The 27,567-nt window shown below is 39.6% G+C and overlaps 1 protein-coding gene across 4 annotated transcripts; it reads left to right on the top strand.

Annotated features, from left to right (window-relative positions):
* Positions 1-3: 3 nt before the first annotated feature.
* On the top strand, positions 4-27,188 carry OFD1 (OFD1 centriole and centriolar satellite protein). 4 transcript variants are annotated; one of them, XM_077927498.1, is made up of 23 exons: positions 4-163; positions 2,871-2,972; positions 3,373-3,573; positions 4,708-4,776; positions 5,206-5,236; positions 7,149-7,253; positions 8,791-8,927; positions 9,504-9,677; positions 10,225-10,331; positions 12,016-12,135; positions 13,359-13,432; positions 13,545-13,636; positions 13,768-13,957; positions 15,095-15,225; positions 15,744-15,855; positions 16,902-17,396; positions 17,964-18,111; positions 19,310-19,431; positions 21,279-21,395; positions 22,614-22,792; positions 24,382-24,546; positions 26,271-26,332; positions 26,780-27,188. In XM_077927498.1, the coding sequence occupies exons 2-23, from the start codon at positions 2,877-2,879 to the stop codon at positions 26,829-26,831; spliced, it is 2,979 nt and encodes a 992-aa protein (XP_077783624.1). In that variant the 5' UTR covers positions 4-163; positions 2,871-2,876; the 3' UTR covers positions 26,832-27,188. The 4 variants fall into 4 exon arrangements, with proteins under 4 accessions (XP_077783624.1, XP_077783625.1, XP_028583502.2 ...); XM_028727669.2 differs by having other exon boundaries at positions 5-163; positions 16,800-17,396; XM_028727667.2 differs by lacking the exon at positions 4-163 and adding an exon at positions 170-431 and having other exon boundaries at positions 16,800-17,396.
* Positions 27,189-27,567: the final 379 nt, after the last annotated feature.

The raw sequence follows: 27,567 nt of genomic DNA, 5'->3' as shown, positions 1-27,567 counted from the left end.
GAGCGCTAGTAACCGCGGCAACGAGAGCGAGCGAGAGCCTTGAAGCGGCGGTTGGGAGCGAGTGGCCGTTGGGAATGGGGGCGGGACCTTGAGAAGCGCGTCTGCGCGAGGCCGTTGGAAGAAGCTCTCGTCGTGCGGCCGGCCGCCGCCTCCCTTTTTCTCGGTGTGTTTCCTGCCCGTGTCAGAAGTTCCCCGCTCTCCTCGCCACAAAATAGACCCTGAAACTCGGAAGGAGGAGCCGAGAAGGGCCCCGCCGCTTCGCCTCAGGAGCTGTGCCCGGCCGGGTTCCTGAAGCGCCTCTCCTTGACCAGAGAAGCGTAGCCGCTGCCTTTCGCAGCCGCCTTCGCGATACGACCAGGCGGGCGGGGAGCGGAGTGCGCTTCTCGAGGCCGGCCAGAAAGCAGGCGGGGCGCGAAAGGTCTAGCAAAGAGGTGGGCTAGTAGGAAGGGTCGTTTAAAAAAGAACACGGAAGAGAATGTGCTCTGGACTGCGCGCAACTCGCATTGTTATTATTGGTATTATTTATAAGGTGTCTGAAGTTTGCTAGGGACTACAACAAAGGTCGGGAGACTCAACCTGCAGACTAGCTTACTCCCTAGTTCGTTTCACAATTGAACAGCACTGCATTGGGGAATGTGTAGGAAACGGGAAAAACCCTGGCGTTGCCCACTGCTAACATGGCCTGTATTAAATTGGGTTGCATCTAGTAGTTAAATGAAATAGGCAGCTCGTATACTTGCAGCTGTGACAACAGCTCCTCCTCCAGGGCAAGAAGATGTATTTTCTTTCTCTTTATTTCCCCACTCCCCTTTTACAAGGGCAGTGGATGGCGATAACAGGGAGGCAAACTTCCTTACAGGATGAGCTGTTTGACAGAGGAGCATATTGTCTCAGGAGGTGGTGGTGCATGCACATAGCCAGGATTTATTGGGGGGGGGGGGTATACGTTAGGCGGCAGAATTAAGCTAGCTGTGATGTGATTGGTCAGTTAAGTATTTGTATTTTCTTGATTTAGGGGTAGCAGCTGCCTCTCCTTGGCTACGCCTATGGTGGTGATGAGTTCTTGTAGGTGTTTAAGTAGAGATGGCTGTCACAGGTGTTGTAATCCTTCATTCCTGATCTGGTGTTGAGCAGGTCTAGACGACATCTCAGATTCCTTTCAGTTCTGTTATTCTAGAATCTTAAAACAATTGTGTCACCACATACGTCAATTTTCTGTTGATTCTGAATGTTATACACAGGCAAAACAACCTGAGTCGGCCCTGGGAGGCTGGTCACAACAAATTCTCAATTACACCCACAGGCTTGCCAACTAGGATGAAAAGCAGTGCTTAGAAACAGATATGAAAGCTAGGAGATAAATGGCACCTTAAACCTAGGTTATGGGCACAACAACGGAATGTCTAGGCCTGCTTTTTAAAAAAAGAATACAAAGCTGAAAATGAATGAACTACAGCAAAAATAATTCTGTTCATTTTTCACATGGTGTCTTGTCCTTATCCTGCCAACCCCCCTAGTATTCTTAAGAGGGTCTCTCTTCCAGTCTTCAGAGAGTAGCTGGAAGTGGGGAGGCAGAAAAAAGTCCTCCTCTCCTTCCACTCTGCAGTTCTAATCTGAAATCCTAGGCACAGCACTGTGCCCAGAGCCCAGAAACTGCTTGCTCTAATGAATTTCCCTGTCACAAAATGTGCCTAGAACAATGGGAGTTTCTAACACTGATGAAAAGGGAGGTGGGGTTTTTGCTCTAAGCTGCCATAGCAGAGAGGCACAAATCAGCCCCTCTCCAGAGAGTGGATAGGACTAAGATCCAGTGAATCCTACCCCACCCCTTGTAGTGCCCATTTCAGGCCTCATGCTGGCTACTCTCTGGCAACACAACTGGCAGAAGCATTGCTATATTTACCACAGCTGTATAATGCAAGGGTTGACTTCGTTGTGACACTGGTCAACCCACCCATTGGGAATTGAGCCTATTATATCTGCTGTACTGGCCTAATCCCCACTTCTGTTTCTTGAGCATTTTAGAATGTGAAAGAATATTGGGTGGGGGGATGGAATGTTACGTACATTTTGTGCACAGTAAAAGTGAGCGTGTTTTAATGTATGGTCCTAAGTATATTTATTCAGAAGTCACTGAATTCTATGGGCCTTGTTCCTTGGTAAACACATATAGGACTGCATTCTTGTTCTATTTTAGGGGCATTCAAAGTGTGCTTTTGATGTATCGGTCGTTTCATTCATACAGAATATAACATTAAAGAATCATGTGCATTAAAGAAACAAAATAATTATAGAAAGTTCATTAGGCTGTTTCAGACTTCAATAAGGCACCCTTCTTTAATTATGATGTGTGCTTCAATCCTATCTTCAACCTTCCTTGCTTCTGTTACCCTTTATGCTGCCTCAATCCCTAGTCAATCTCCTTGCAAACCAATTTTAAAATTTCCATCCCATTGGGATCGAACCTATTCATATAATTTTGAGACCTGCATTTTTTTAAATGGACGAGTCTCCAGTTCTTTGCCATTGCAGTTTCAATGCTTTGAATAGAACAGCTGGCAACAGAAAAACATAGGAAAGTGTCTTAGGTATATAACTAATCATGTCTGTTTACTTCCTTTGTTGAATACTGTTTTTGTAAGTACCAGGATGTTTGTTGATGGTAAATGTGAGCTACACTTCATTGATAGCCCTGCATTTGCAACTCAAATAAACATGTTGATTTGATGCATGCTGCTAAGAATCACTTAAGATTTTGAAATTCGGGGTTTTGATATGCAATTATTAAAAGGCTGGCAACATTTCTGTTACCATGGCTTGTGTTTTTGGTTGTCTGCAAAAATAGCAATATTGTTTTCTCATGTTTTCAGATCCTAATGTCTTCAGATGAATTTCCAGCTCTGTCACAAGATGAACTCAGGAGAAGACTATATCAGACATTTAAGAGCCGAGGTGTTTTGGATTCACTTAAGGTATTTGATATAATTAAGCAATATTAAAATAAGGGTTTTAATTTATTAAGCAGTATTTATACCCTGCCTACTCACTGAAATTCTCAAGGCAGCTTTCAATATATTTAAAGCACAATAAAGTAGACATTGATACAGTAGTCACAACTGTAGGGCAAAGGTGTATGTATATAAGCCATGAAATTATGAGATATGTTGAAATAAATATTACTGCCAGATTTTCTCTTGATGTATTGCTTGACTGTTCAATGCGTAAAGCATTATACACACCAGTGTAACACAAGGTTTCAGTGCACTTAACATATCAAAGTCTTAAACTTTTTTCAATTTATTTAATGTTTCTTTTTCACTTTTTCTTCTAGAAATCCCAGATAACAATAATATAATTTTTTCTTTGTGCCAGACACAGCTTCGAAACCAGCTCATACATGATCTAATGAATCCCATTTTAAGTGGAAAAATTCAGCCACAAGCTGTTTCTAGTGAATGCAGTTCATTGTTAATTGGTGCTTCTAACAGTCTGGTGGCAGATCACCTGCGCAGATGTGGCTATGAATATTCACTGTCTGTCTTCTATCCAGAAAGTGGATTAGAAAAGGATAAGGTAAGTACCATCTTTTGAAGGATGTGTTAAATTATGCTCAGTATGTAAATGAAGTCCTGTTTATCCAGTGCAGTTATTACATTGTCTATCAACTTATCTAGACCATCTTTAGTCCAAAAATGCATTTGTCATTTTTTACTAAGTAAGTAAGTAAGTGTGGCCCAGTAGCAGATCCCAGCTATCTTGCTGAATACCAGTATACACACACACACACACACCGGGCCATGCACACATTGACCCCCTAGAATCCTCAAACAACACCACCACCCCAGAAGCATAATAGTGTGTGTGTGTGTGTGTGTGTGTGTACATTCATTTCATATGTAACTACAAACAGTCCAAAAGTGGGTGTGTGAAAGCCTGTTGACTTGCCAGCAGCAGGAGACAGAAGGATCTGTTTCTGCTAGGGTCAGGCCTTTAATTAGTCTTGGAAATCTCAGGAAGAAGACATTATGGGTATGTACAGCAGGATCAGGTTCATCTGTGTAGGGCAGGCACCCCCAAACTCGGCCCTCCAGATGTTTTGGGACTACAATTCCCATCACTCCTGACCACAGGTCCTATTAACGATGGATGATGGGAGCTGTAGTCCCAAAACTTCTGGAGGGTCGAGTTTGGGAATGCCTGATGTAGGGTCTTCTTTCCAGTGCCTACTGAAGGTCAAATGGTCCCACAAAACATCTAAAGTACAGAGAAGAAACCACTTCAGAATGAATGCTGCTGATTGCAAAGTTAATTACAGTTTGATCAGCCAGCTTAGAAGCAGTCTGAGGTATGTTATGGTAAATTCTAGGAAAGACTTTGTGCATGCATGACTGAGTGACTGTTTCTGAGCCTCTGAAGGTGAGACATTGTGTATGTGTGAACTACTGTGTGTTTGTGTATGATTATAAGACTCAATGCGAATCATTGTGAAACTGTGTTAACTTCTGAGTGCCTATGTGTTTGACTGCAAAAGTGTGTATGATGGCATGCAATAATTGACCTTGATACAAACAGTGAAGGTATATGTGACATCCCAATCATTATCTCATTTTGATTTTGTTGGCTTAGTTGTTTAACTTTTTGTTTTGACAATATGGATTGTCAAATGTATAATTGAGAATTATCCGGTTTCTTTATCTCCTTATAAAGGCGCTCACCATGCAAGATTTACTACAGCTGATAAGGATCAATCCAAAGACTGATCTTTACAAAGCACTGGTAAAATAATCTTATTTCTGGCAATTTTATTTTTTGTTAAGCATTGGGTAGATAAGAATGCAATCAAAATCCTCCACCTGTGCTGTGGAAGAGGGTTAGGATAAGGTGGTAGAGACCCTTTGCTGCACTGCTGCAAAGGCCCTACTGCGCTCTGTGGCGAGGGAAACTATTAGTGGTTGTTCTCTCATTGGCAGAAGCCTGCAGAAAAGCCCCAAAGGGAGTATTGTGGGATGCCGCCTGATCCTCAGACCCCTCTGGTGCACCTGCCTGGAATTCACACAGCAAAAAAGGGGGAAGGGTATGCCCCATAGCTTTTGCCCTGGCCAGTGGAAGTGGCAGGGCTTGGGACGTGGCAGCTACTTTGCAACTCTTCAGCTGGAGCTCGGGACTGCTGTATAAATTGACTAAATTATTTTTTTGTTTTTCCAGATTTCAGCTTCAGAAAAAGAGAATACAAAAGGTACATCTATAATGTACATATATCCTAAGTAAGTTCAGGTTGTAGGCCACAGTCCAAAGATATTGTGTGTGTTTAAAATTATGCACACGTGTTTAAACAATTTAATTAATTGTTTAAATAACAGTTAACTCAAAACTGGGTTTCACTCAAAACTTCCATGGTAGCTTATTTTTTTTTAATGTTAACAATAAAAGTACAGCAGTTAAAAACAGATGGAAACATTTGACATTAAAATAAGTGTCCAGTGGTTTCTTTGACATTTTCGCATAAGCAGATCCTGCTGCTGAAGAGGCAAGCTGCCGTTTGGAAGAGAGGAGTTTGAACAGCAACTTTGGATAGCATACATAAATATTTAGACAGAAAAGCAAAATAATTCACATTTTGTGGCCACCTGAAGCCTGTGTGCAGCAATATCAAAATATAATACAAATAGAAGAAAAAGTAGCATCAGTAGCCATCACAAACCTTGCTAAACTAAAATGTTTTCAGCATGTGCTGGAGTTGCCTCATTGTTGGCGCATGCCTTATTTCTAGGGATGACAATTTGGGAGAGTGGACACAGCCAGGGAAGGCCCTCTTCCTGGGTAGTCCAAGTGGATGTCTTCTGGCTGTGGCTTATCCCTGAGGGCCTCTGTAGGTGATGTTAGGGAATGGGCAGATTTGCATAGGTGAAGATGTTCACTTTGATAACCTGGTCCCAAATTGTTTAGGGCCTTATACGTTAATACCCAAAACTTGGTGCAGTAGCAAATTAGCCAGGGCAGATCCTTTAGAAATGGTGTTAGGTGTCTGTACCCACACATATCAATTAGTAACCTAACTGCTTCATTCCTCACAGCTTCTAGACCAATATTATGGCAGCCCCATGTAGAGAACATTGTATTAATAGAGTATTGAGGTTACCGGTGCTTGGGTCACTGCAGCAAGACTGTCTCTAGGAATGGCTGAAGCTGGTAGAAGACACTCATTTCCCCTGGAGCCACATGAGCTTCCAGTGTTAATGATGGATTCAGAAGCACCCCAATGTATGAACCAGCTATTGCAGAGCAAGTGCAACCTCATCTAGGCCAGGCAAAATGCCTAATTCCTGGACCTGGGGACCACCTACTCATAAGGCCTCCATCTTGCTGGGTTTGTTTATTGGCCCTCATCTAGTCCACCACTACTCTCAGTCACTGATTCTGAATTTGCACAGCTCCTGATTCAGATGTTACAGAGAAATAAGAAGCACTTAATGACCATTCCCCACAGCTTTATGTAGATGTTGAATAGTAGTGTGGACAAGATGGTTCCTTTCATAATTGCTAACAAACTTACCTAATGCTGTCTGTGGAACCAGCCCCACAAATAGTGGTAGCACTGCAGAAGATTGTCCCCTGCTCCCATCTTGCAAGGCCGAACCAGCAGGAAAGCATTGTTGATAGTATCAAAAGCAGCTGAGTGGTAGAGTAAGAGGGTTACACTCCCCTATCTCTCTCCTGATAAAGAGCAGGGTGATCAAGACCAATGGAGTCTCATAACCAGGCCTGAACCCAGACTAAAATGGGTCCAGATAACCTGCTTTCTCCAGGAGTACCTGGAACTGGGCAGCCAGCACACTCTCAATACCCATAATATGGGTGTTGGCAACCATATGTACATGTTCTATGTTTAAAATGTTTTACCTGTATTGAAATGTTTCAGATATTTTTAGTTGTTTTTTTAAAAAATATATTTTTATGTATTATTTGCTACCATAGGCTCTTTTTGAAGAAATTTTAAAAATAAGAGGGACGGCTTTTTTTCTTTAGAATTGTTCAACTTCCATTCTTTGGTACTCTTTTACTGTTGCAAAATAATATTTATTCCTTCTTGAGTTTGAAACTTGTCATTTGTTGGAAAAGAGATGTGTGATTAATGGCGTATCTCTAAGGCTTTCTTGTACAGATATTAACTGAACTGCTAGACCATAGCCTGCATAAGCAGATCTGCAACACAGAAACTCAGACCAGTCCCACACCTGGTAAAGAATCCCTTGGTAAGTGGAGTTACTGCAATTGCTTTATCCTCAGACTTTCTTAGCTATTTATATATTCAGCCTTAAGAAAGAGAATACTGTAGCATCTGTTCTGTAGCCTTGCTTTCATACTGCTTCTGACATAACTCCTTACTAACTGGAGTATATGTACAACTTTTTACCTTTAAAAAGCATATAATCCTTCAAAAAAGTTGGGAAAGCTTTTAGCTAAGAAGGAGTTGCACATATTTATATGTTGCAGTTTCTCAATGTGGATCAAAACATAATTATGGGTTCACATTTCAACACAATATGGTTGTGAGTTTTGTGCTTTGAGAGAAAACAGAAACATTGAAAATGGTGTCTTCCCTACAGAGAGTTCTCTGGAAAGATAGGTATGTGATTGCATAGGTATGTACTAGACTGGTCCAATGAATTTGCTACACCTAGCCAGCTGCACAAGTGTAGAACAAAAATAGCAGAATTATCCCCCCCCCCCCAAATAGTAATAATCTTGCAGGGTTAAAAAGTATACTAATGTATACACCAGTCACATCATCCTCTTCTACTTCCTGCACCTGCAGCCCAGGCATTCTCTCTATGGTTGTGGGAAATAGGTTATTTTCCATTTTAGCCATTGCAGAATACCCTTTATCATCACTGTACTGTATACTCCAAAACACTGCATAGGACAGAAAACATATTTCAGATGAACAGATCTAACACAAATGCAATACTAGCCCAAGCAATCTATTTATAGAATGGAAGTTAGGGTGGAATACAGATGCAATCTGGAGTACAGTGGCATCTATTTAAGCTGGACCATAGTTTCAGGCTGCTAGGCACCTGATTTATTTCTATATTGTTTTCTCTCTTTCATTTATTCCTTGGTGCTCTTTTTAGTAGAGGTTAGTCATAGCTTTATGCTTTCAGACCCTTTTCCCCCTCAGCAGAGGAAGGGGACCTATTAGTTTGGCCTTCCCTTGGAGGCTGATGGCTTCCAGGTAGCTCTTGGGGATTTTCCGACTCATATGACTGGTGCTTCTTTTGAGGCCCTGGCTAATTTGTGTAATATGTGAATGGTGCAGGCTGTTGACACAGTCAGTCACCATTGAGTGCCCTCTGTCACTTTTCAGTGGTTACTTCCTGCTTGTGGAATGCTCTCTAAAGGGACTTTTGTCTGGCGCAATATTTATCTGTTAGGCACCAGGCAAAGACTTTCTTTTAACCTAAGCTTTAGGTCATTAATTTGAAGATTTTGAAGTATTTGTGGGCTCTTTTGGGAGGGGGCAGGATCTGTAAGACATGTCTCTTATATCTATAGATGTGTGATTTGGGATGGGGGAGTTATTGATGGTGTTTATTGTAACTGGTTTTAGTATTTCTTCTTATGTTTCCATGAGTAAAGCAACCAATAAATATAAATCATCATTGGCATCATAGCATAATAAAATGAAGTAGGAGAGCTGGTCCCTCTAAAAATGTCAACAATGTAAATTTCTTTTGTTTAGTGTGATCACATTTAACGGAAAAATGCCTTTTATATATTTTTTCATAGCTGAGAAACTTCAACTGATTGATGAACAGTTTGCAGACATGTATCCTCAGTGCCACAAATCTGAATCGTTTGAAGTAAAACTTGCTGAATATAGAAAAGAGGTAGAACAGCAGCTTCAAGAGGAAATGTCTCAGAAGGTGAAGGGAAATGGGAGGAGAGGCAATGATGTTTTGTCAGTCTTAATGCAAATTTTCATGTGCCTATTTGATGCTTTTTTTAGTACAACAATTTACTTCTTCACAGAGTACACAAAATACATGAAGGAAAAGCAGAGGACAAACCTTTATTGAGCAAGACATGGCTGTTTACATTATGATTAGTTGGAGTAATCATAGGAATTAGTTGCAGGAACAACTAAATGCTCTGTCTCAGTTGCTTGCTCACTTAACGGCCAAACTTACATTAAACAGGAGATCTGTGATTAGATCACTTTGTCTTTAAAAACTATAGGAAGTGACTTGGATCAGGGCTATAATGTGGCTTAATCCTTGCATGCATCAGTGCTTGCTGCAAATGCCTGTTCACCCAACAGCTGCTTTTAGAAAAAAGAAAATTGGGAGATCTGATTAGTTGTAGAGCAGTGGATTTACCATGGTACTTTATCACATTCTTACACAGGAGGGATTTGCTAGTCACAAGAATTAGCCATCTACCTGTGATCTAATGTTTTTATGTGACAGTTGACACTTATAATTTTATTTTGAATGTCACAGTTGCAACACTTCAAAGAGGTTGAAATAGCCAAAATTAAGATGGACGAGAGAGCACAATCCCAGAAAGAGATTTCAGAGCTTCGTAAAGAATTTGAAAAAGTTCACAGAGCCAAGTCAGAGGCTCTAAGCTCTCGAGAAAGAAATGCTATTGAGAGGCTTCAGAAGCAGCAAGAGGTAATGTTTGAAAAAATTGAACTAAATAGAATGGAGGAGTTGGGAGGTTTTATCCTATATCAAGAGCCATACTGGGAAATATATTGGGAGTGACTATGTATTTTGCTTGTAGGTTACTTCTATGTATCTTCCATTGTGGTTTGTTCCTAATCTGCAATTTGTGCCGAAAAATGTGACCGCCTGCTATTAAAATGGACTGCATAAGTAATTGTGTGGGATGCTGTATTTGAAAAAGTGGAAATGCATCTTCCATGTCCTAATATTTGCGTCTTTTTCCCTTTGCACTGTTATCCACTGAAAAATAAAAAAATCATAGAACTCTTCCCATAACTCATAAGATACCTGCTTTACCTAGTTGTAGCTACTGCTAAGCCTTCTGGTAGTAACTAGTTTTATCAGCAAACTGCATAATGAAGTGCAGGCAGTTCCAGCAACCAGTTAACAATAGAATGCTAGTTGTGAATACAGCCTTCCAAATCTCATATAGAATATGCAGCTGTTGCTACATTTGGGGCTGCATATAATACAAATATGTTTTTTCCAATAGATTGATGCAAGGGAAATTTATCTGCAAAGGCAAAGCCTGCTGAAAGATATTGAAACAGTAAGATCCCGAGAGGCAGAACTGAAGCAGAGAATAGAAGCCTTTGAACTGTGAGTTGTTAAACATTCATATAACTTTAGTTGGGGGAAAACCGCATATTTTTCTTGGCCTTCTAAATGCTACAGTTAGTATGAAGCTTAATTTACTCTTATTTCATTAAATGTAATGTTACACCTCTAGAAACAGTATTATCCAGCTGCTTTTAGAGGCAGAATTGTTCCCTGTTAACTGAGTTTTATGGTGTTTCATGAAAAGTTGGCATTGCTTTGACAGTTTGTCTTGAAGTCAATACATTTTTTTGTTTTTTAATTAAACCATCTAGATACTGACAACAGTGCATGTTGATGTTTTGCCATTAGTCCTGATGTATATTTAGGAAAATATGGGTTTGTGAACTGCTTAGATGTTTTCCATCAAATAAGTATGTAACTTTAGTTAGTTAAATACATACAATAAATAATATTTAAGCATAGTTGCTCGGGAATCCATAATTAACTGATTAGGCAGTTTAAGTTTGTCGCCTTTTAATTCCCTTTCCCTCCCCTTCAGTTTAATGATAGATGAAAATCCCTCTGATTACCCAGAAGAGGGAGCTGGTGAACCTTTGAAATAGAGGAATAAGCTTCATCCTTGTAATTCCTTTACTTTCAGCATTTGCAGTCCTAAATAATTAGTTCGTGAGGCAGTGTTGTTCAAGATTTCCTGAAATCAGTAGTATATGTTCAACAGTAGGGTTGTCAGATTTAAGGCCTAATCTTTACCACAGCCCACATTTAAATCTGTCAGGGCTTGGTAACTATGCTGTAAACTATCTGACATACCAGTGATTGCTGCAGTATGCTTTAATACAGGTCTCTGTGCTCATGCTGTGCAGAGTGTGGAACTTGTAATTTGCCAGCATTTGCAGTCAAACTGGAATGGGTAATAGTGACCCTGGATTTATGGCAGAGTAGTTTAAGCTGCCAGGATGTTTTTTGTTTTGTTTTGACATAATGAAGAAATTTGGGGTGGGGAACAGTGCCATGTGGGAAGGAGATTAAGATTAAGATAAGTTTGGGATTGACTATGGGAAGTAGCATAGGTGCTGTTAAAAGTGGCTTTGCAAAGCACAGTGTGGGTGGAAGAGTTTGGATGGAGAGGGGTATTTGAAGAAGCTAACACCCAGCTTTACTGCTATTCTTGCTCTAAGCAACTGATTGGAAGGGTAGTTACAGAAGGGAACATTTGAATATGAAACTATTGTCCACATGATTAGCCATTGCTTTATAATATAATTATGGGAAATGTGGGGGTCTGAAGACTCATCTGAGTCACTTTAAACCTACCAAATAAAAACATAATAACAAATCAAATAGCAAACTTAGTTCATGTGTGGGTACTTAAGATGGCTGCATCCACATATGAGGGAGATGGTAGGAAGCTTGGTGAAAATTTCAAGGGTTGCAGGAGTACAAAAAAAGAGAGAACTTTTAAAAAAGAACTCTAATGGGGTGGCAGAATATCCATTTGCTTCTTATCTCAGCACCACCACTCCCCAAGAGGCCAGAATATTAATCCAATATTATTGTTCTGGCTGGCCAGGGTCTTGGACAAGAGTACTCCTAGGCACATGTTGAAGCATTTTGTTGTGAGTTCCACTGTAATAATAAGTTCCCCATCATGTTTCTGATGCTTCTGTCACGTGATTTGTTCTGTTAGGATTGTTTTATTGTGCATTTTCTTTCATTGCTTCAGAGCTCAAAACCTTCAAGAATCAAAAAATAAAACTGTAGAAGATGCACTTCGTCATCGAGAGGTAACTGTGAAGAACATTGAAGAGACTTACGACCAGAAACTAAAGAATGAACTCCTAAAGTAATTAATTTACCTGTCTCCTTCAGTGACTGCATATGATGCACATAGAAAAGTAGTCGCATAGTACAGACAGACATAATATACTAATAAGTGAAACATTTATGGAGCATTTTTATATACTAGGGATGTTTCTGTCAGTGTGATGGGAAGAGATGGAATTTGGAGCTCTTGCCCTATGGACAAGAGGAGAGTAATGGAAGCAGCAAGCCTATAGAGGTTTCTTGTTCATCCTCTTGCAATGACCTGAAACTCTACTAGGGCAGGGGTGACTAGTCCACAGGTCTTATTTGCTCCCCTATATTTTTTTGTACCGTACTTTTCCGTGTGTAAGATGCCCCCATGTATTAGATGCCCCCTATTTTGGAGGACTCAAATTTAAGAAAATGGGGGAGATGGCACAAAGTTGTTGAGCTTTTTGGGGGGGGCAGGATTACCCAGGGTTGTTGAGCTTTTTTTAATGCCAAAAATCGCTCACCCGCACGTACCTCTCGTCTGTTCCCTCGACAGCAGAAGCTGCCAATCGCCTGCCCAATTGCCGCAGCATTGGCCAGTAAACACCACCCATTGACACAGCAACCAGTAACATGCACAATAGCCACCTGACAGCCATGGCAGAAACCAGTCGAACGTACACCCTATGCACTCCCCTTGTATAAGATGACCCCCACTTTTTAGCATGATTTTTAAAGAGAAAAAGCTAGTCTACACAGAAAAGTACGGTACTTTACACATTGCCCATGCCCACCTCCATACTTCAGTCCCTGGAGTGCTGACCAAAGGGCAATGTGATCCTCTGCCTTAAAAAGGCTAGCAATTGCTGTTTTAGGGATTTAGATTTTAATTGGGAGATGCTCAAATATTCAATATTTAATCAGAAGATGCTCAGATGTTTGAACTCAGATTAAATTTTGTAGTGATGTCATGATTGAAGGAAATGCTGCTGGCCTCTTTCCTCCTGTGCCAAATTTGAACAAAAAGAAACCCAAGAGGGCCGTTTTAAGCAAGTTTCAATTGAGTTCATCTGCTTGGATTCAACTAGCTGTCAATTGTGTTTAGGACTATAATTTTATATATGGTTTCTACCTCTGATTTGTACCTGAAGATTGAACATGGTTAGTTATCCAGAATAAAGCTACTATGACTTCAGCTATAAAGACACATGGAATTGAAGCTGACAGTGCTTCAGTAATTTGGCAACACTTTGCAATGCTTTTTATTCCTAGGTATCAGCTTGAACTAAATGAAGAATACATAGCTAGAACCAAGAAAATTACTGAAGATGAGAAAAAAATTAAAGGTGTTTTTTATATCTATCTCTCTATTTTAAAAAACCCTACCACTCAAAAACAAATGTTTGACTTTTATTTAATGAAATATGTCTAATATAAAACTTTCCTGTTTTTGACCAGATAAAGCTATGCTTTTGCATGAAGAGACCATTTCCCTTAATTCAAAAAAGCAAGAATTTGAACATGCTATATCACATTCAAAAGAGCTTGAGGTAGCTAAGTTAAAATGTCTGTTTTAGCAATATATTTTTACTACCTTTATAATTCAGATAAATAAATTATCTAGTTATATCCTGTAAGAGGTCTACTAACCCCCCCCCCCTAATATGGTATTTATTTCCAGCTGGAAATAGATTCAGTCAAGGCTCAAGTTTTATTATTAAGCAAGCAAAATCAGTTGATGACAAAAAAACTGGAAGAAGTCTCAGATTATCCAACACTAAAAGAAGAGAAAATGGAACTTCAGGTGCAGAATAAGCTACTCAAACAACAGTTGGAAGAGGCGCGCAATGAAAACTTGGAACTCCGAGACAGTTAGTGTGAATCTAATATTCTTTGAAAAATTTTATTAGCAAGATTTGCAAAGAAAATACATTTTAGAAATGTAATATCATGTCTGCTCTTTTCATTGTTTCTCTGTGTTAAATGTCTATTTGTTTTTCTTTAGTGTTTCTGTCATAACTAAATGGGTTTTTCAGGGTTTTCATAGTGCTTCAGGAAGTAACTCCTAAAGTTCAAAACTACTTATCTGCACCTGTCTCTTTGCAAGACTGTCACTGGCACCTATTGAATAGTGACAATGACATCAATGGGCTTTCATTAAAATTGTGTTGCACAAGATATAAAATCTGTAGTAGCTAGCCAAAGGCTAAAGCATATGTGCTTTGCTGATTATATACAAATGACTGTGATTCAAGCAAGGAGCTAAAAAGATGACCTCAGATATAGAGGGACCTCCATGGGCTTGGTTATATGCCCTTATTATAAGTGGTGTATGTCAATGTGTATATTGTGTACTTGAGTGTTTTGATGCCCCAGAGGCTAAGATAGCCAAAAACACAGAACAAAGACTCAAGTTTTTGAAGAAGATTCACCAATAGGAGTTCATAAGGCCAAGTCCACTGTTTGCTCCTCTCCTTGGTTTGTTGTGCTGTGCTGTCCTCAGTATCCATTTTGATTTGTGCAAAACCCACATCATTGTTTTTATTATTATTGGATGGAATCTTATTAATCTTTTGTTAAGTCCTGATTAATGCTAAGAAGGATGTTCAGTGACTGCCTGCATCTAGGGCTTCCCAGGAGTTAAACCATTTGAATCATAGCATGGAACGCTAAAGAGTGTACAGTGGTACCTCTGGTTACGTACTTAATTCGTTCCAGAGGTCTGTTCTTAACCTGAAACTGTTCTTAACCTGAAGCACCACTTTAGCTAATGGGGCCCCCTGCTGCTGCTGCCACGCTGCCAGAGCACAATTTCTGTTCTCATCCTGAAGCAAAGTTCTTAACCCGAGGTACTATTTCTGGGTTAGCGGAGTCTGTAACCTGAAGCGTATGTAACCTGAGGTACCACTGTAGTTGGATGGTCTGCTACAGAGTATCTGTTTATCAGATGCAGTGTTTCCTGGCAAGATTAGATTTTAACTTATTCCTCCCTCCCCTCCTCTTTATAGAGTTGAGTCGGCCATCAGCTGAATATTTGGTCCTTGAGGCAGAGCTGAAAAGAGCAAAACATGCTAGGAAGCTTGAAGGTGAAGAATCTGACACTCATAAGCAGCTCTTGGAAAAACAGTTACAAAATGAGGTAAACTACCTTTTTGTTGTTGTTTACGCTAGTTCTTCTAAAAAACACTTTTTTTAACACAATATAATCACCATAAATTCATCAGCCACATTTTCCTCACTCCAAATTATTAAAGTCTAAAACCAATGTTAAAAAATACAGTCTGATCCTGCAAAAGTAGTGCACACCCTCTACACTTGTATTTGGTGCTGAATTGAGAACTCTTTGCATGACACTAAGTAAATTGTTAGTGTTGTAAATGCTTACTGCGCTAATATTATACTTGAGGAATTAGACAACTAAATCCTCCCAAATAAAGGCCAAGTGTAGACTCTACATTCATAGTCTTCATTTATCTAGATGAGGAACTGGTGCGCTCAAAATCAAAATATCTGTTTCTCTCTGTCTCCCTTCCACCAGTTCATTCATTTGAGACCTGGGGGGCTGATTGCTCATTTGTAACTATATGGATTAGTTGCTTCAGTGTGTTAAGAATGCTCTTGAATTAGTAAGGCATTTTGTCTCTGAAATCTTTTTAGATTGAACATTGTGTACAGCTGAAGACTCAGTTGTCGGAATGTGAAAATACTATCAGGAAGTTAAATGCCCAAATGGAAGACCTTAAGCTACAACTGAAACAGACACAGACAGGTTTGAAAAATCCTCTCCACTTTTGGGCTAACTCAATAAGATCAGGCTTTATTTAGAGCAATTTTATTTAAGCATTGGAGCAGATTGAAATAAAACACATGAAAAATGGCATGTATTGTTTTTTTTTGTAAAAGTCTGTTATTTGATATTGTGATTTTTTTAATTTAAAACATTTTTTATTATGGAGAAAGATCTTGACCCTATGTAGACAATATCTGACAGTTCAGAAACAGAATCAGCAAAGATTCTTGTGGCATCTTAAAGAATAACAGTTTATTATGGGTACAATTTCATGGACTAAAGGCTCCTTAATCAGAGCCAAGAAACGAAGAGAGTCCATGCAATTTTTAGCCAGAGACCTTCCATAACTATATTTTATTGCTCCCAACTCAGATTTTCTTATTTGCCCCCCTTCATTCCTTTCTGTTACACCATTCTTTGTTTGAAATCACAATTTCTGAAATCGAGTTAAGTCCAATTTAAATGTGGCTTTCTGTGTATTTGGTTGCCCCCCCCCCCCCCGCCTTGGGTACCTTACTATAGCTTTAAGAGACCTCATACTCCTCCTCAAATCTTGAAATGACTAGGCAAATACTTTCATTATACTTCTATATTTGGTTTTAAACATTTTATTCTTGTGTGTGTAACTGCCTTCTGCTGGTATAGGCAGCTCTTTGGATCTAACACTCTTCTTTTGTGGCTCTGACACTTTCAGCTTAATTTGAATATTTTCTGTGCATTTCGTTTGATCATACTAACTTTAAAAACCTGAAATAAACTTGAGGTTTTTTGCTATATTAAATCATGTTGGATTTGTGTGTAGAATAACTATATTAAAATGTAAGGTAAGTTCAGGTTTCATTTTTGCATGCTAATTATACAATGACCAAATCAAAATTTGTCTTAAATTGTTTTCTTTATCTCTATTAAATTCTTGCCTGTAGCATTAGAGAATGAAGTATATCGGAATCCAAAGCCCTCTTTGGTTGATCGTTCTGTCATTGACTTGTTTGGTGACAAGACTGTACCTCCTGATATTTATATAGATGGTGCTTTCCTGAAAACACAGCCAATGGCTGATTTTATTGGAATGGGAAATGGTACAAGCCCCAGACATCATCACCACGTGCTGAAATCTAACACTTCACAAGATTCTGATTTAGAATTTGTAGCTAATACAAAGGCTAGAATAAAAGAATTGGAGAGAGAAGCTGAATATTTAGAAGAGGCCTACAGGAGTTACCAATACAGAGCCATTCAAACCACAGCTGGCCCAGCAAAAACCACATTCTCTTCACCTATGGCAAGTAACTTTAACATGGCAACTCGCCAAAGACTTTGGTTTGCACAGGATGATCTATATTCCCAAGAAGTACCCTTTCACTGCCAAAAAAATAAAAGCTATAGATGGACACCAGGAAATGGGGATCACTTGAAAGATCATCTAACCCCTCCACGGAAGAAGTCTACTTCTAGACGTCTGTCTTCTACTCCTGTTTCCAAAGCAAAGAGAAATATTAGTAACAAGCTGTTTTCTGAAGGTAAGCAATCTGATATTCATGAATTATGAGTGAAGTTGTTGCTTTGTGTGGGTATCAGGAGCTACTGATATTAAGAGTTTTCTGCCGTGATGGTTCCTTCCCTTGGTCAATTTCTACTTGCTGCAAACATGGAAATGCTATTTTTCATTTAACCCCCTTTTAATGCCACACTATTTATCATTGAAACTGATAGTCTTTTACTTGCTGACTCTCTGTAGTCTGTGTGTGTGTGTGTGTGTGTGTGTGTGTGTACATACACACACACACACACACACGCACAGTATACTCTGATTGAACACACTCTTGCTCCTGCTATTTAATCAAAACATGGAGATAAACTTAAGTGAGAAGTACTGTGCAGATTTTTTTTTGTATTTTTTCCACAATGAACCAATTTTTTCTAATCTGAAAACCAGTGTTAGAGTACCAAGCCTATCTTTTAAGCACCCAAAGTCTTCCAATGTTCCTGTGTTTTTACCCCTCTTTAAAGTATTAAGTGTTTTGTTGCTTACAGTAGCTGTTCAGATACTATTGCACAGTAATATGTGGTTGCCTTCTGTTCTGCAGATACAGTTGCCTCATCTTTTGCTGCCCCTCATCAGAATGCAGACCAGCCTCTCTCCCCCATTCAAAGAACAGGCAACCTTTCATCTCCTGAACATGCTTCTAATATATCAGTTTCTTCTTCCCCAGCCTCCTGCAAACAAAAACTAAGGTAATGTTTATATAGGAGCGAAAGATCTTCAGCTATGTCATGTCCCATATTTGTGTGTTACCTGTTGATATCCGTAATCAAACGTTCTTCCAAGAGCATGGTTTATCCTCAGGCACTTCAGTAGTTACAGTATCTTTTTGTGTACTGCATTTTTAATACATTACAGAAACATGGAGCTATACCAAACATTTCCTAATCCCTTACACAAGCTGTGTGGTTTTTTTTGCTGCTGAAGGCTGTGCCCTTGCATTCAAAAAGAGATGGAGATAGTAGTGGGCCTCTAACATGCAGACTCGGGGGTAGTGGTGAGTGAGTAGAGGTTGCTTAACTTTTGTGGGTCTGTGGGTAAAACCTCAGTGCCTAGGACTTGCCGATCGTATGGTCGGCGGTTCGAATCCCGGCGGCGGGGTGAGCTCCCGTCGCTCTGTCCCAGCTCCTGCCCACCTAGCAGTTCGAAAGCACCCCTAAGTGCAAGTAGATAAATAGGGACCGCTTTATAGCGGGAAGGTAAACGGCATTTCCGTGCGCTGCGCTGGTGCTGGCTCGCCAGAGCAGCTTCGTCACGCTAACCACGTGACCCGGAAGTGTCTGCGGACAGCGCTGGCTCCCGGCCTCTTAAGCGAGATGAGCACGCAACCCCAGAGTCGGACACAACTGGCCCGTACGGGCAGGGGTACCTTTACCTTTATCCTGGCCATGTTCCACTTTGAGAGCTGTATCCCATAAGAGTTAGTGTGTTTGGTAATACTGCACCAAGAAGAAGGTAGAGAGTACTGTACAGTGGTATGCAAGTTGATAAAATGATGAGGCAACCTTGCTATTGTGAACATGAGATCATGATTTTAGATATTGGATGTTATGACTGAAATCTGAATTATTAGAACACTTGGACAGCATGGAAGCTGTCATCCAGACTGCAGAAAGGAACCTTGCTATGGTTTTCCCCCTCCATACAACCTTAACTCAGTTTTCTGATGGTTGATGCTGGCATAGGGAAGACTGTGCATAAACGCTCCTCCTACAAGAGCAAAACAAAGAGCTTTGATAAGCTTTTCTTGTAACTAATGTTCATGTCTTTGTATGTTATACCCATGGTGTGTTCTGCAGATGTGACATGGGACTATATTAACTTTACGTTTTAGAAACTTTTCTAAACTAAATATAATCATTTTCCTCCCATCTCCTTCCTTCCTTTTAGTCTTCAGCAGCAGCAAGGTCAAACTCAGGGTGTTAGTGACTCTGCAAAATCTGAGAGGCTCCTGTATAAAGACCTTGGAAATGATGACTCTGAGCTTGGAAATGATGAGACTGCCAGTAAATGTAAGTTTTTACTATATTTTTCAGAAAGAAGCAATGCAGATTTTTTTTTATCTGGGAGCCACCTTTTTTTTAAAGCCAGAAATTTCTTAAGTATGACTCTTGGGTTTTTTTTGGCTTTTCATAACTTCTCAACTTGTTCTAAGGAAATGGGGGTGCCTTTTAAGCCACCCCTTTTACCAGGCAACTGTGTAATGGTCTTAACATATAAAATGCATAGAACTGAAGCCTAGCCTAATCCTTGTGTATGTATGTGTGTAAATGTTAGTGGGAATGGTATTGGACATTGTATGACTTACACATTGGGCTTGGGAACCCACATTAGTAGAAAAGCAAAATATGCAGAAGCTGAAGCTGTACAGGTTATATTGGTTATATTGGTGAGGCCTTTGGGGAACTCTGGCACTCTTCTGATAGACATTTTAGTATATTTGATGTTTGCCACAACCTGGAAATGAAAAACTAGAGATAGTTTAAAACTGAGCTTTCCAAACTGTGTGTCGTAACACAGTGTGTTGGCTGCAGTGTGTAGTTGTGTCTCCTTGTGCTCCTTCCAGGGCTGGAAAGGGATTACTTTAACCTCCAGTTTGCTAGTAAAACTGAATTACTGTTTTGCAAAATGATGCATGTCTTAAATGTGTGTCACCAACATGAAAAGTTTGGAAAGCTCTGGTTTAAAACTTAGAAGATGTGATGTAAAATAATGAGATTTAATGAAAGTGAAAAATGTTTGAATTGGATAATGCACAGGGAAAACCAGTAAGTGCATGAAAGAGAGGGTTACAGCACTGGATATACAGTACAAACTATAATTTTGGTTGGACAGAACTATTGAGGGAGTGCAAATTAAAGCTTTGCCAAAAAAATAATAATATGCAACTATAACTTATTGGCTTGTGTTGCTTTCACACAGTTCCTTGTGTTGATTCTCTCAGTGTTTGTAGATGGATATGAAAGGATGGATGGGCACATGTGTACACATGTATACATTATCACTGGCATCAGAGGCTTGGCTGAGGGGGAGGGCATGGTATACAAAAAAATTGTAAGATGTGTGGCATGCTGCATGTGACAGGTACCTCAGACTAATCATCTGGATATTGAGCCTGTAAATTAGCCAGGTTATGTTTTGATATAATCTGTTTTGGGGATGGAGAACCTTTGGCACTTCAGATGGTGTTGGACTGTAACTCCCATAAGCCACAGCCTATGTGGCCATTGCTTATGGGTGATGACAGTTGTGGCCCTTCAGATGTTGCTGTTCCTTATAAAAACAAGATGTATATAATAACAGTAATGAAAAACCTGATATTAAAAGATAACAGACTGCTGCTTTCTGATAGAACCTGTTACAGTGATGTTTATGTATGGTGATAGAGGAATTGAAACAACTGGAGAGGGACATGATGCTTGCAAACCCTACCAAACACCAATAAACTCCAGCCTGAGAAGAGGCAAAACTATAGGAAACTTGAAAGTTTTGTTTTATGGAAGTGACTCAAATGCAACCAGCCCCCCCCCCCCCCATATTTTGCATTCATGCTTGTGTCTCATTGGTGGATTTTAATCCTACAAAGTCCACATTGAGTTGAAGCTGTTTTGACTCTTTGCTTAGGAAACATATTGTAAGAACTAGTTTCCAAGCCAGACAATCCCATGATTCTGATTAAAACAGCCCATTTGAAATTTCTTCATTCTTAGGGTAATGGTTGGCTTGGCCAAGAAGAGCACTTAATTAATGGCTTACACTTATGCATTCTGAACTCAGTCATTCCCACACTGTGTCCATTTCTTTGCCCTGCTTTGATAATTGCAGAATAATGAGGGCATTGTTCCTACTTCTCCTCTAGATCAAGAGGACATTCCAGAACAGCTCGAAAGCGATGTGTCACATCCATCTCACATTGTTAGTGGAAGCCATGTTCCGGCTACTGTGCCAGCAGCGGGCACTTCACAGCAGGACATAAGTGAGTTTTCAGTTCAAACAAGTGTGAATAGCCATTTTAGATGGCTTGTTTATCAAAGTATATGGAAACTGAAGCTTTTGCAGCATCTTGTCTGAAATACAGTAAATGGTATTATTTTAAACTGGCTACTGTCCATAACAGAATATCTTCATAATCTATATCAGTTTAGAGCTGCTTCTGTCAACTTAAGAACATAACTTTTAAGCTTCTCCATACCTGTAACAGGAAGGCACACAATTATGTTAGACATTTGAAAATAAGGCAACAAGGATAGAGGGCTTAACAGAGGAACCTAGGGGAACTCAAGATGGGTGGGGAGTGAGTCTGATAGTAACTATTCTCCCTGCATAGTGCACCACTTTCAACAATTTGTATGGAAAGATGGGGATTCCAGAGGGCAAATGTTGATAGAAACAGAAGCCCTATGAAGTAACATGTTTCTTGTTTGCATATTGGGGCAGTTGAAAGGGTAATATTTGTGACAGGGAGCCCTGCAGCAGTCCTCTTCTCAAGCCTGCTGTTTCTGTTAGACAGCTGAAACTGCTGTACTTGAAATTTTATTTTGCTTTGTGACATTTCAACAAAATGTACCCTAACTATTAATATATTTCTGTACCCTACTGCGCCATCATGATGACTAGGCACAGGTAGGTTTTCTGTAGCTTAGTGATCTTGCACAGTCTTATGTAGAGAGTTTATTGGGCAGCCATAGCGTTGGAAAATCATCAATATACAGTAAATGGAGGTAAAGGAAGCTGAATACAGTTTGTGCAGGACTTGACATATTCTGCTTCTCTGGATTATTAGTCTTTTCTATGCACTGTTAAGTACCTACAGTGGTGCCCCGCAAGACAAATGCCTCGCAAGACGAAAAACTCGCTAGACGAAAGGGTTTTCCGTTTTTTGAGTCGTTCCGCAAGACGAATTTCCCTATGGGCTTGCTTCGCAAGACGAAACGTCTTGCGAGTTCTTGCGAGTTTGTTTCCTTTTTCTTAAAGCCGCTAAGCCGTTAATAGCCGCTAAGCCGCTAATAGCCGTGCTTCACAAGACGAAAAAACCGCAAGACGAAGAGCTCGCGGAACGGATTAATTTCGTCTTGCGAGGCACCACTGTATCTGTTTGGAATAATATGGATCCATATACTTTAACTGTGTTTGATTTAATGCTTCAGAATACAAAACTGTCTTTCTTTGCTTAATACGTCCCTCTATGTATTAGGTGGAGCAGAAATAACAGCCCTGGAGAAACAAAAGCATCCTGAAGAACAGGAGGAAGAAGAAGGGGAGGAGGAGCAGGAGGAGCAAAAATGGGAAGAGAGGGAAGGAAAAAGGCAGCAAGAGAGGCAGGACACTTTGGAAAGAGAGCAAGGAGAACTGGAAAAAGCAAATGAAGAATTGGTAATGCATTTCAGAGTCTTGGTGATTTAAAATAGTTATTATAAACTAAAGAGTACTTTCTTTTTCTGGACTAGGCCTGTAGATATAGGCAGCCCCCCCCCCCCCATTTACATGCGTCCAGTATGTGTTTGATCTTGTAAATGCACATCACGCCGAACCCAAAAGTGACCTGGAAACGTCATAAAGACATCACTTAAAGGGTGGAATGGGGGTTTCAGTTATACGCAATTGAACCGATGAGCGCAGTGCCTTGGAACGTAACCCCTGTGTAAATGGGGGACTGCCTGTATAGACAACAGATTCTCAGAGGCAGTTTTGTGGAGTGGCCGTTGCCTGTAGTGTGCTGATAGAATTTCTGCAGAACTTGTTTTCCTTCCGGTGAACATTGATAGATCAGAAGCTATTTGCCACCTGCCATTTTAACACCATATTGATTTGCCAGGGATATGAGTAAGCTGCTGTAAAGCTGCATTAAATTGGGTTTTCCCTGCTCTATTATATCCCCACTATATCCCAACCACCCTGGTTGAACAGAAATCAAATTTATTATGTTGGATTATTCATAGTGCCTCAGTACTGGGAAAAGGAAAGTGTTTTACAAAAAAAGAACTGGACAACCTTTGAATACTTCCTTTTGGAAGAAGGAGATGGTTTATAGAGCAGCTATTTTTAAAGCTCTTTGTGCAGAATAGGAATTTTTATAAATGATCACTTCTGAGAGTATGCTGTCTTGGGGTGCTCTGATGATAGGAGGCTGCAGCCCTGCTACTTCTAACGGCAGGCTGGAGTCCTTCCCATCCAGTGGACTTCCTCATGAGGAACTAAGTGGTCAGCATTTCTTACCATTTCTGTAATAAAACCAAGATATGGCACATTAATCTGACACCACCAAAGATGGAAAGTAAACTGCATCAGTTGTTCTTAGTATATGTTCTGGGGAAAGAGGGACCAGTACAAACATTCTCTTGGAGAATTGACTTTTTAACAGTACTTTGCATTTAGCAAAGTTTTACTTTTTTATGCAAGTATTTCTAAACCACCATATAAAATATCTGGACTGTGTGTAACATTAAAGACATAAAACACCATTTGAGAAAGCAAAATACAGATAATGGTTAAGGTCACTGGCAAATCAAAAATTAAGCTGCTACAGTGAGCTTTCAACATTAATAAAAGGCCTTCAAGAGTCACCTGAAAGTCAATAGCAAGGGTGCCTGCTGAATCTGCTGGAAGAATGTTCTCTATAGCATGGGATTGCAACATCAAATGCCGAACTTCTGGTTGAGGCCAGTTGCACTTCTGTAAAATGGGGGATTTGATAATCAAATGTAGTTTAGTTCTGGTTGAAGTATGCCACTTCAAACAGAAGTGAAGATTTACCTTGTGTGTGAAGAGACATCATTATTGCAGGTAATTTGCTGCAACTAATTTTGTGCTGTTTCTTTTATAAGGATCTTAAAGGACTATATAAAAGTATAGGATGCTGAGTGTAGGTAGGATTATGTTACCAGTGAGCCACATTTAAGTGGAGCATTCCTTTCTTCTCTGTTAAAATGTTTTACGGCATTCATTCTTTGGTTTCATAAAAGTGTATGCAAGAGGCAGTGGAAACCAAGAAAAAGCATGAAGATGTGGCAGATTTGGAAACCATTATCTCAAAGTCTGAAGAGCATGGTGGTGATGCTATTCCTAATCCACTGGAAAAATACATGAAAATAATACAGCAGAATCGGGAGCAGGAGTTTGCAAATGAGGTGATGTTGTCCATTATTTTTACATCTAATGTCCTGGCTTTCTTCCATTATGGACCCCAAGGTGATATACATGTGGTTAATAGGAGGTATCCCATCTAGGTTCTGATCTGAACCAGATGTGCTTAGCGTCAGCAAGATGGTGGTTTAATGCACCTGAGATGTATCAGGTTTGGAACTCACATACTCCAATAACAATCTCAGTAGTTCCTTTGTCTTTTTCACACTGGACAAGCAAGCATGCAAGATAGCATGTACACAACCAACTAAAGAGTAGAACAAGATCCAATTAATTTAAAATGTTGAGGTCTAGCTTTTGTTGTATCAGAAACTTGGGATATAAAGTCTACCTAATGTTTACCCCACTTGAGATCATTTAATAGTGTATTGCCAAATTATTTCGGTTAATAACCAACAAAAATTTCCAACGTACTTGATTGTTGTTGCAAACCTTGTGGATATTTGCAGTTGAACTGATTCTTCTGCAGCTTGCTTTGCGGTTATCCAGAATTAACCATCTTCAGCTGAATTAATGATTAGCTTACAAGGACGGATTCCAAACCATCATACTTCCTTGATTACAGCTTTTTGGCTTAATGAGTCATGCTTCATGCATATACAATAAATTTCTAGTAGCCACACTTGAGTTCAGCTTGGCAAAACCTGCTGTTTATAGCTACACTTTTTTTGCTGTGTGATATCAAATTCAAAAAGGAACAGTAGAATGTTAGATCCTCTCTGTGCATCACAATATCTAGGACTGAATGCTGTAAGCGATCTGAACGAATCACTGGAAAGCGCTATCATTTGCTACTGTGGGGGTGGCTTACCTGTGGCCCTCCAGATGCTGTTGAACTCCCAACTCCTGGTCTGTGATAAGTAATAATAGGTATTTGTAGTACAGTAACAGTTGGAGGTTCCCCACATCTGTTCTACTGTTGATCTCTGTTAGCCATTTTGAATTGGTAATACGCAGTAATACCACTATAATTCCATCACGCTGCAGTACAGTGATCTCTACTTGGTCTTGTAACATACAAATTCTTGCATCAAACTACTTTCTTAATCTTTTATTCACTGATCACTTTTGACAAATACAAGATCATTTGAATTTGGCAATGATACTAGAAAAAATAGTGGGCAAATACTTAAGTGTGTACATTCTGGTTTAAAACAGTTTAAACATACAGGTTTCAGATTATCCACAGACCTATGGAGACCACAAAATTTTGTCTGGAAAAGGTCATACTATGGTAGAAAACCAATAACAGGACACGTGAAATATGCCAAACTAAAATTTCTGATAACAAATTCCATTACAAAGCTGTTCAGACATAAGCATGCTATTTCTGAAATAAAGACCAAAAAAACCCATTGCAGTCAATAAGATTGTGTCTCTATCAGTGGCTGTTTCAATTGGTTGAAAGCAGAGAGAAAAGACCACCAATTGCCATTTAGCACCTTCACTCCTAGAACTGACCCACTCCAGGAGCTATTCCACCTTGCCATGTACAAGCTAGAACATGAATGTGTGTGTTCGCCTTCATTCCCTCTCCCTTTTGCATTGTATCTGTTAGATGATAATGCATCGTGGCAGTGACCTGTCCTTTCTACTCTCTGTGTAGCACTTAGGGTAATTTTAAGTACCTATTCCTGTTTTTTTGAGTAGCAGTGGAATGTGGAGACCACACGAAAGCAACCAGTAACGACTTTCTTTTCTCTATTAGGACTTCAAGAAAGAAGCTGAAGTATTTTCTGAGAAACTCTCAGGTAGTGGAAAGGAGGACAGGTATGTATCTTGCTAGTGCTTGACATGTATGGTTCATATTTATTTTTGCTTTTTTATCAAGTGGGGCCTTTTTGCATTAAAACAAATCCTTTCCATTAAACACTTTTAATTGCATACTAATTACACTTGTCTGGTAATCTTTACTGTATTGCAGTTGAATTAAGATTTGTTAAAGTTTTAAAGCAAATGTCAAAAGAATGGATTGCATTCTAAGTTTATTTGAGCAGGTCTCTATTTATAGATTGTTTGTGATAGCAGATGTTGGGGAAGGAGATTTCACCACATCCCTATAAGTGTCCAAATTATCCCTCCCCCTAAAAAAACCTCCTCTAGATGATTGGGGGACTTATGATTTGATTTGTATGCTGTGTGAGGGAAGGGTAGATGAGAATCCTAAGAAGGAAGTGTATTAGACTGTTTCAAAATTCATTATTATCTGTGTTCCAGCTTTAGTGCTGCAGCCACTCTTCATGGAGAGCCTGATGATGATTTCTGGTGAATATCGATTAGCAGGGGCGACCTGACCAGAGAAGTGGACTTCTTTTTCATCAGAGGAAGCACCACAAACTAGGGTGAGATTCTGAACATTGGAATATTGCCATCTGCATAATTCAGGAAGAACATACTAAAAGTGAAACATTGCTGTTTGTTGGCACAAAGTTGCTATCAGTGCTACTGAAACAGTGTTTCAGAGAATTGCTTCCTACCTGAACAACCAATTTTACGTGTTTAAAATATGCCAGTACAATAAAGATAGCTTTTTATAGAGGCAGTGGGGGAAACAATCAAATCAGGTTGATTTACCTTGTTATACAAATGAATATTTTTTAAAAAATAAAGCGTCAGTCATAGAAAATTCTGTGTTTAAATCTATTTGAAATATTTTCTTCCAGAGTTTATATTACAGACTTTACAGATGATTGACCAGCTGTCTATATAAGCATAGCTCAGAGCTCTAGAATGAAAACAGTGTTTAGACATTTAAGTTTTGGGGTAATGTGCTTAAGCAGCTTTTGACTTTATTCAATAGTGATGCTACAATTTCCTGCTGCTGCACATCCTTTAGCTACTCTTTAAAAACAAACTAGGGCATCAGCAAGAGTTCAGTCAAGCACACTTTAAAAATTAAGTGCTTGTAATTGGGACTACTTCCTATTAAAAGTACATGGTATTGAAAATGATGATTTACACTATTATGACGTTTAAATTTTGGAAATGGTTGTCATAGTATGAAA

Source organism: Podarcis muralis, chromosome 4, assembly GCF_964188315.1.
Source record: "Podarcis muralis chromosome 4, rPodMur119.hap1.1, whole genome shotgun sequence".
Classification (NCBI taxonomy): Eukaryota; Metazoa; Chordata; class Lepidosauria; order Squamata; family Lacertidae; genus Podarcis; species Podarcis muralis.
This window is presented reverse-complemented; position numbering and strand designations above follow the sequence as displayed.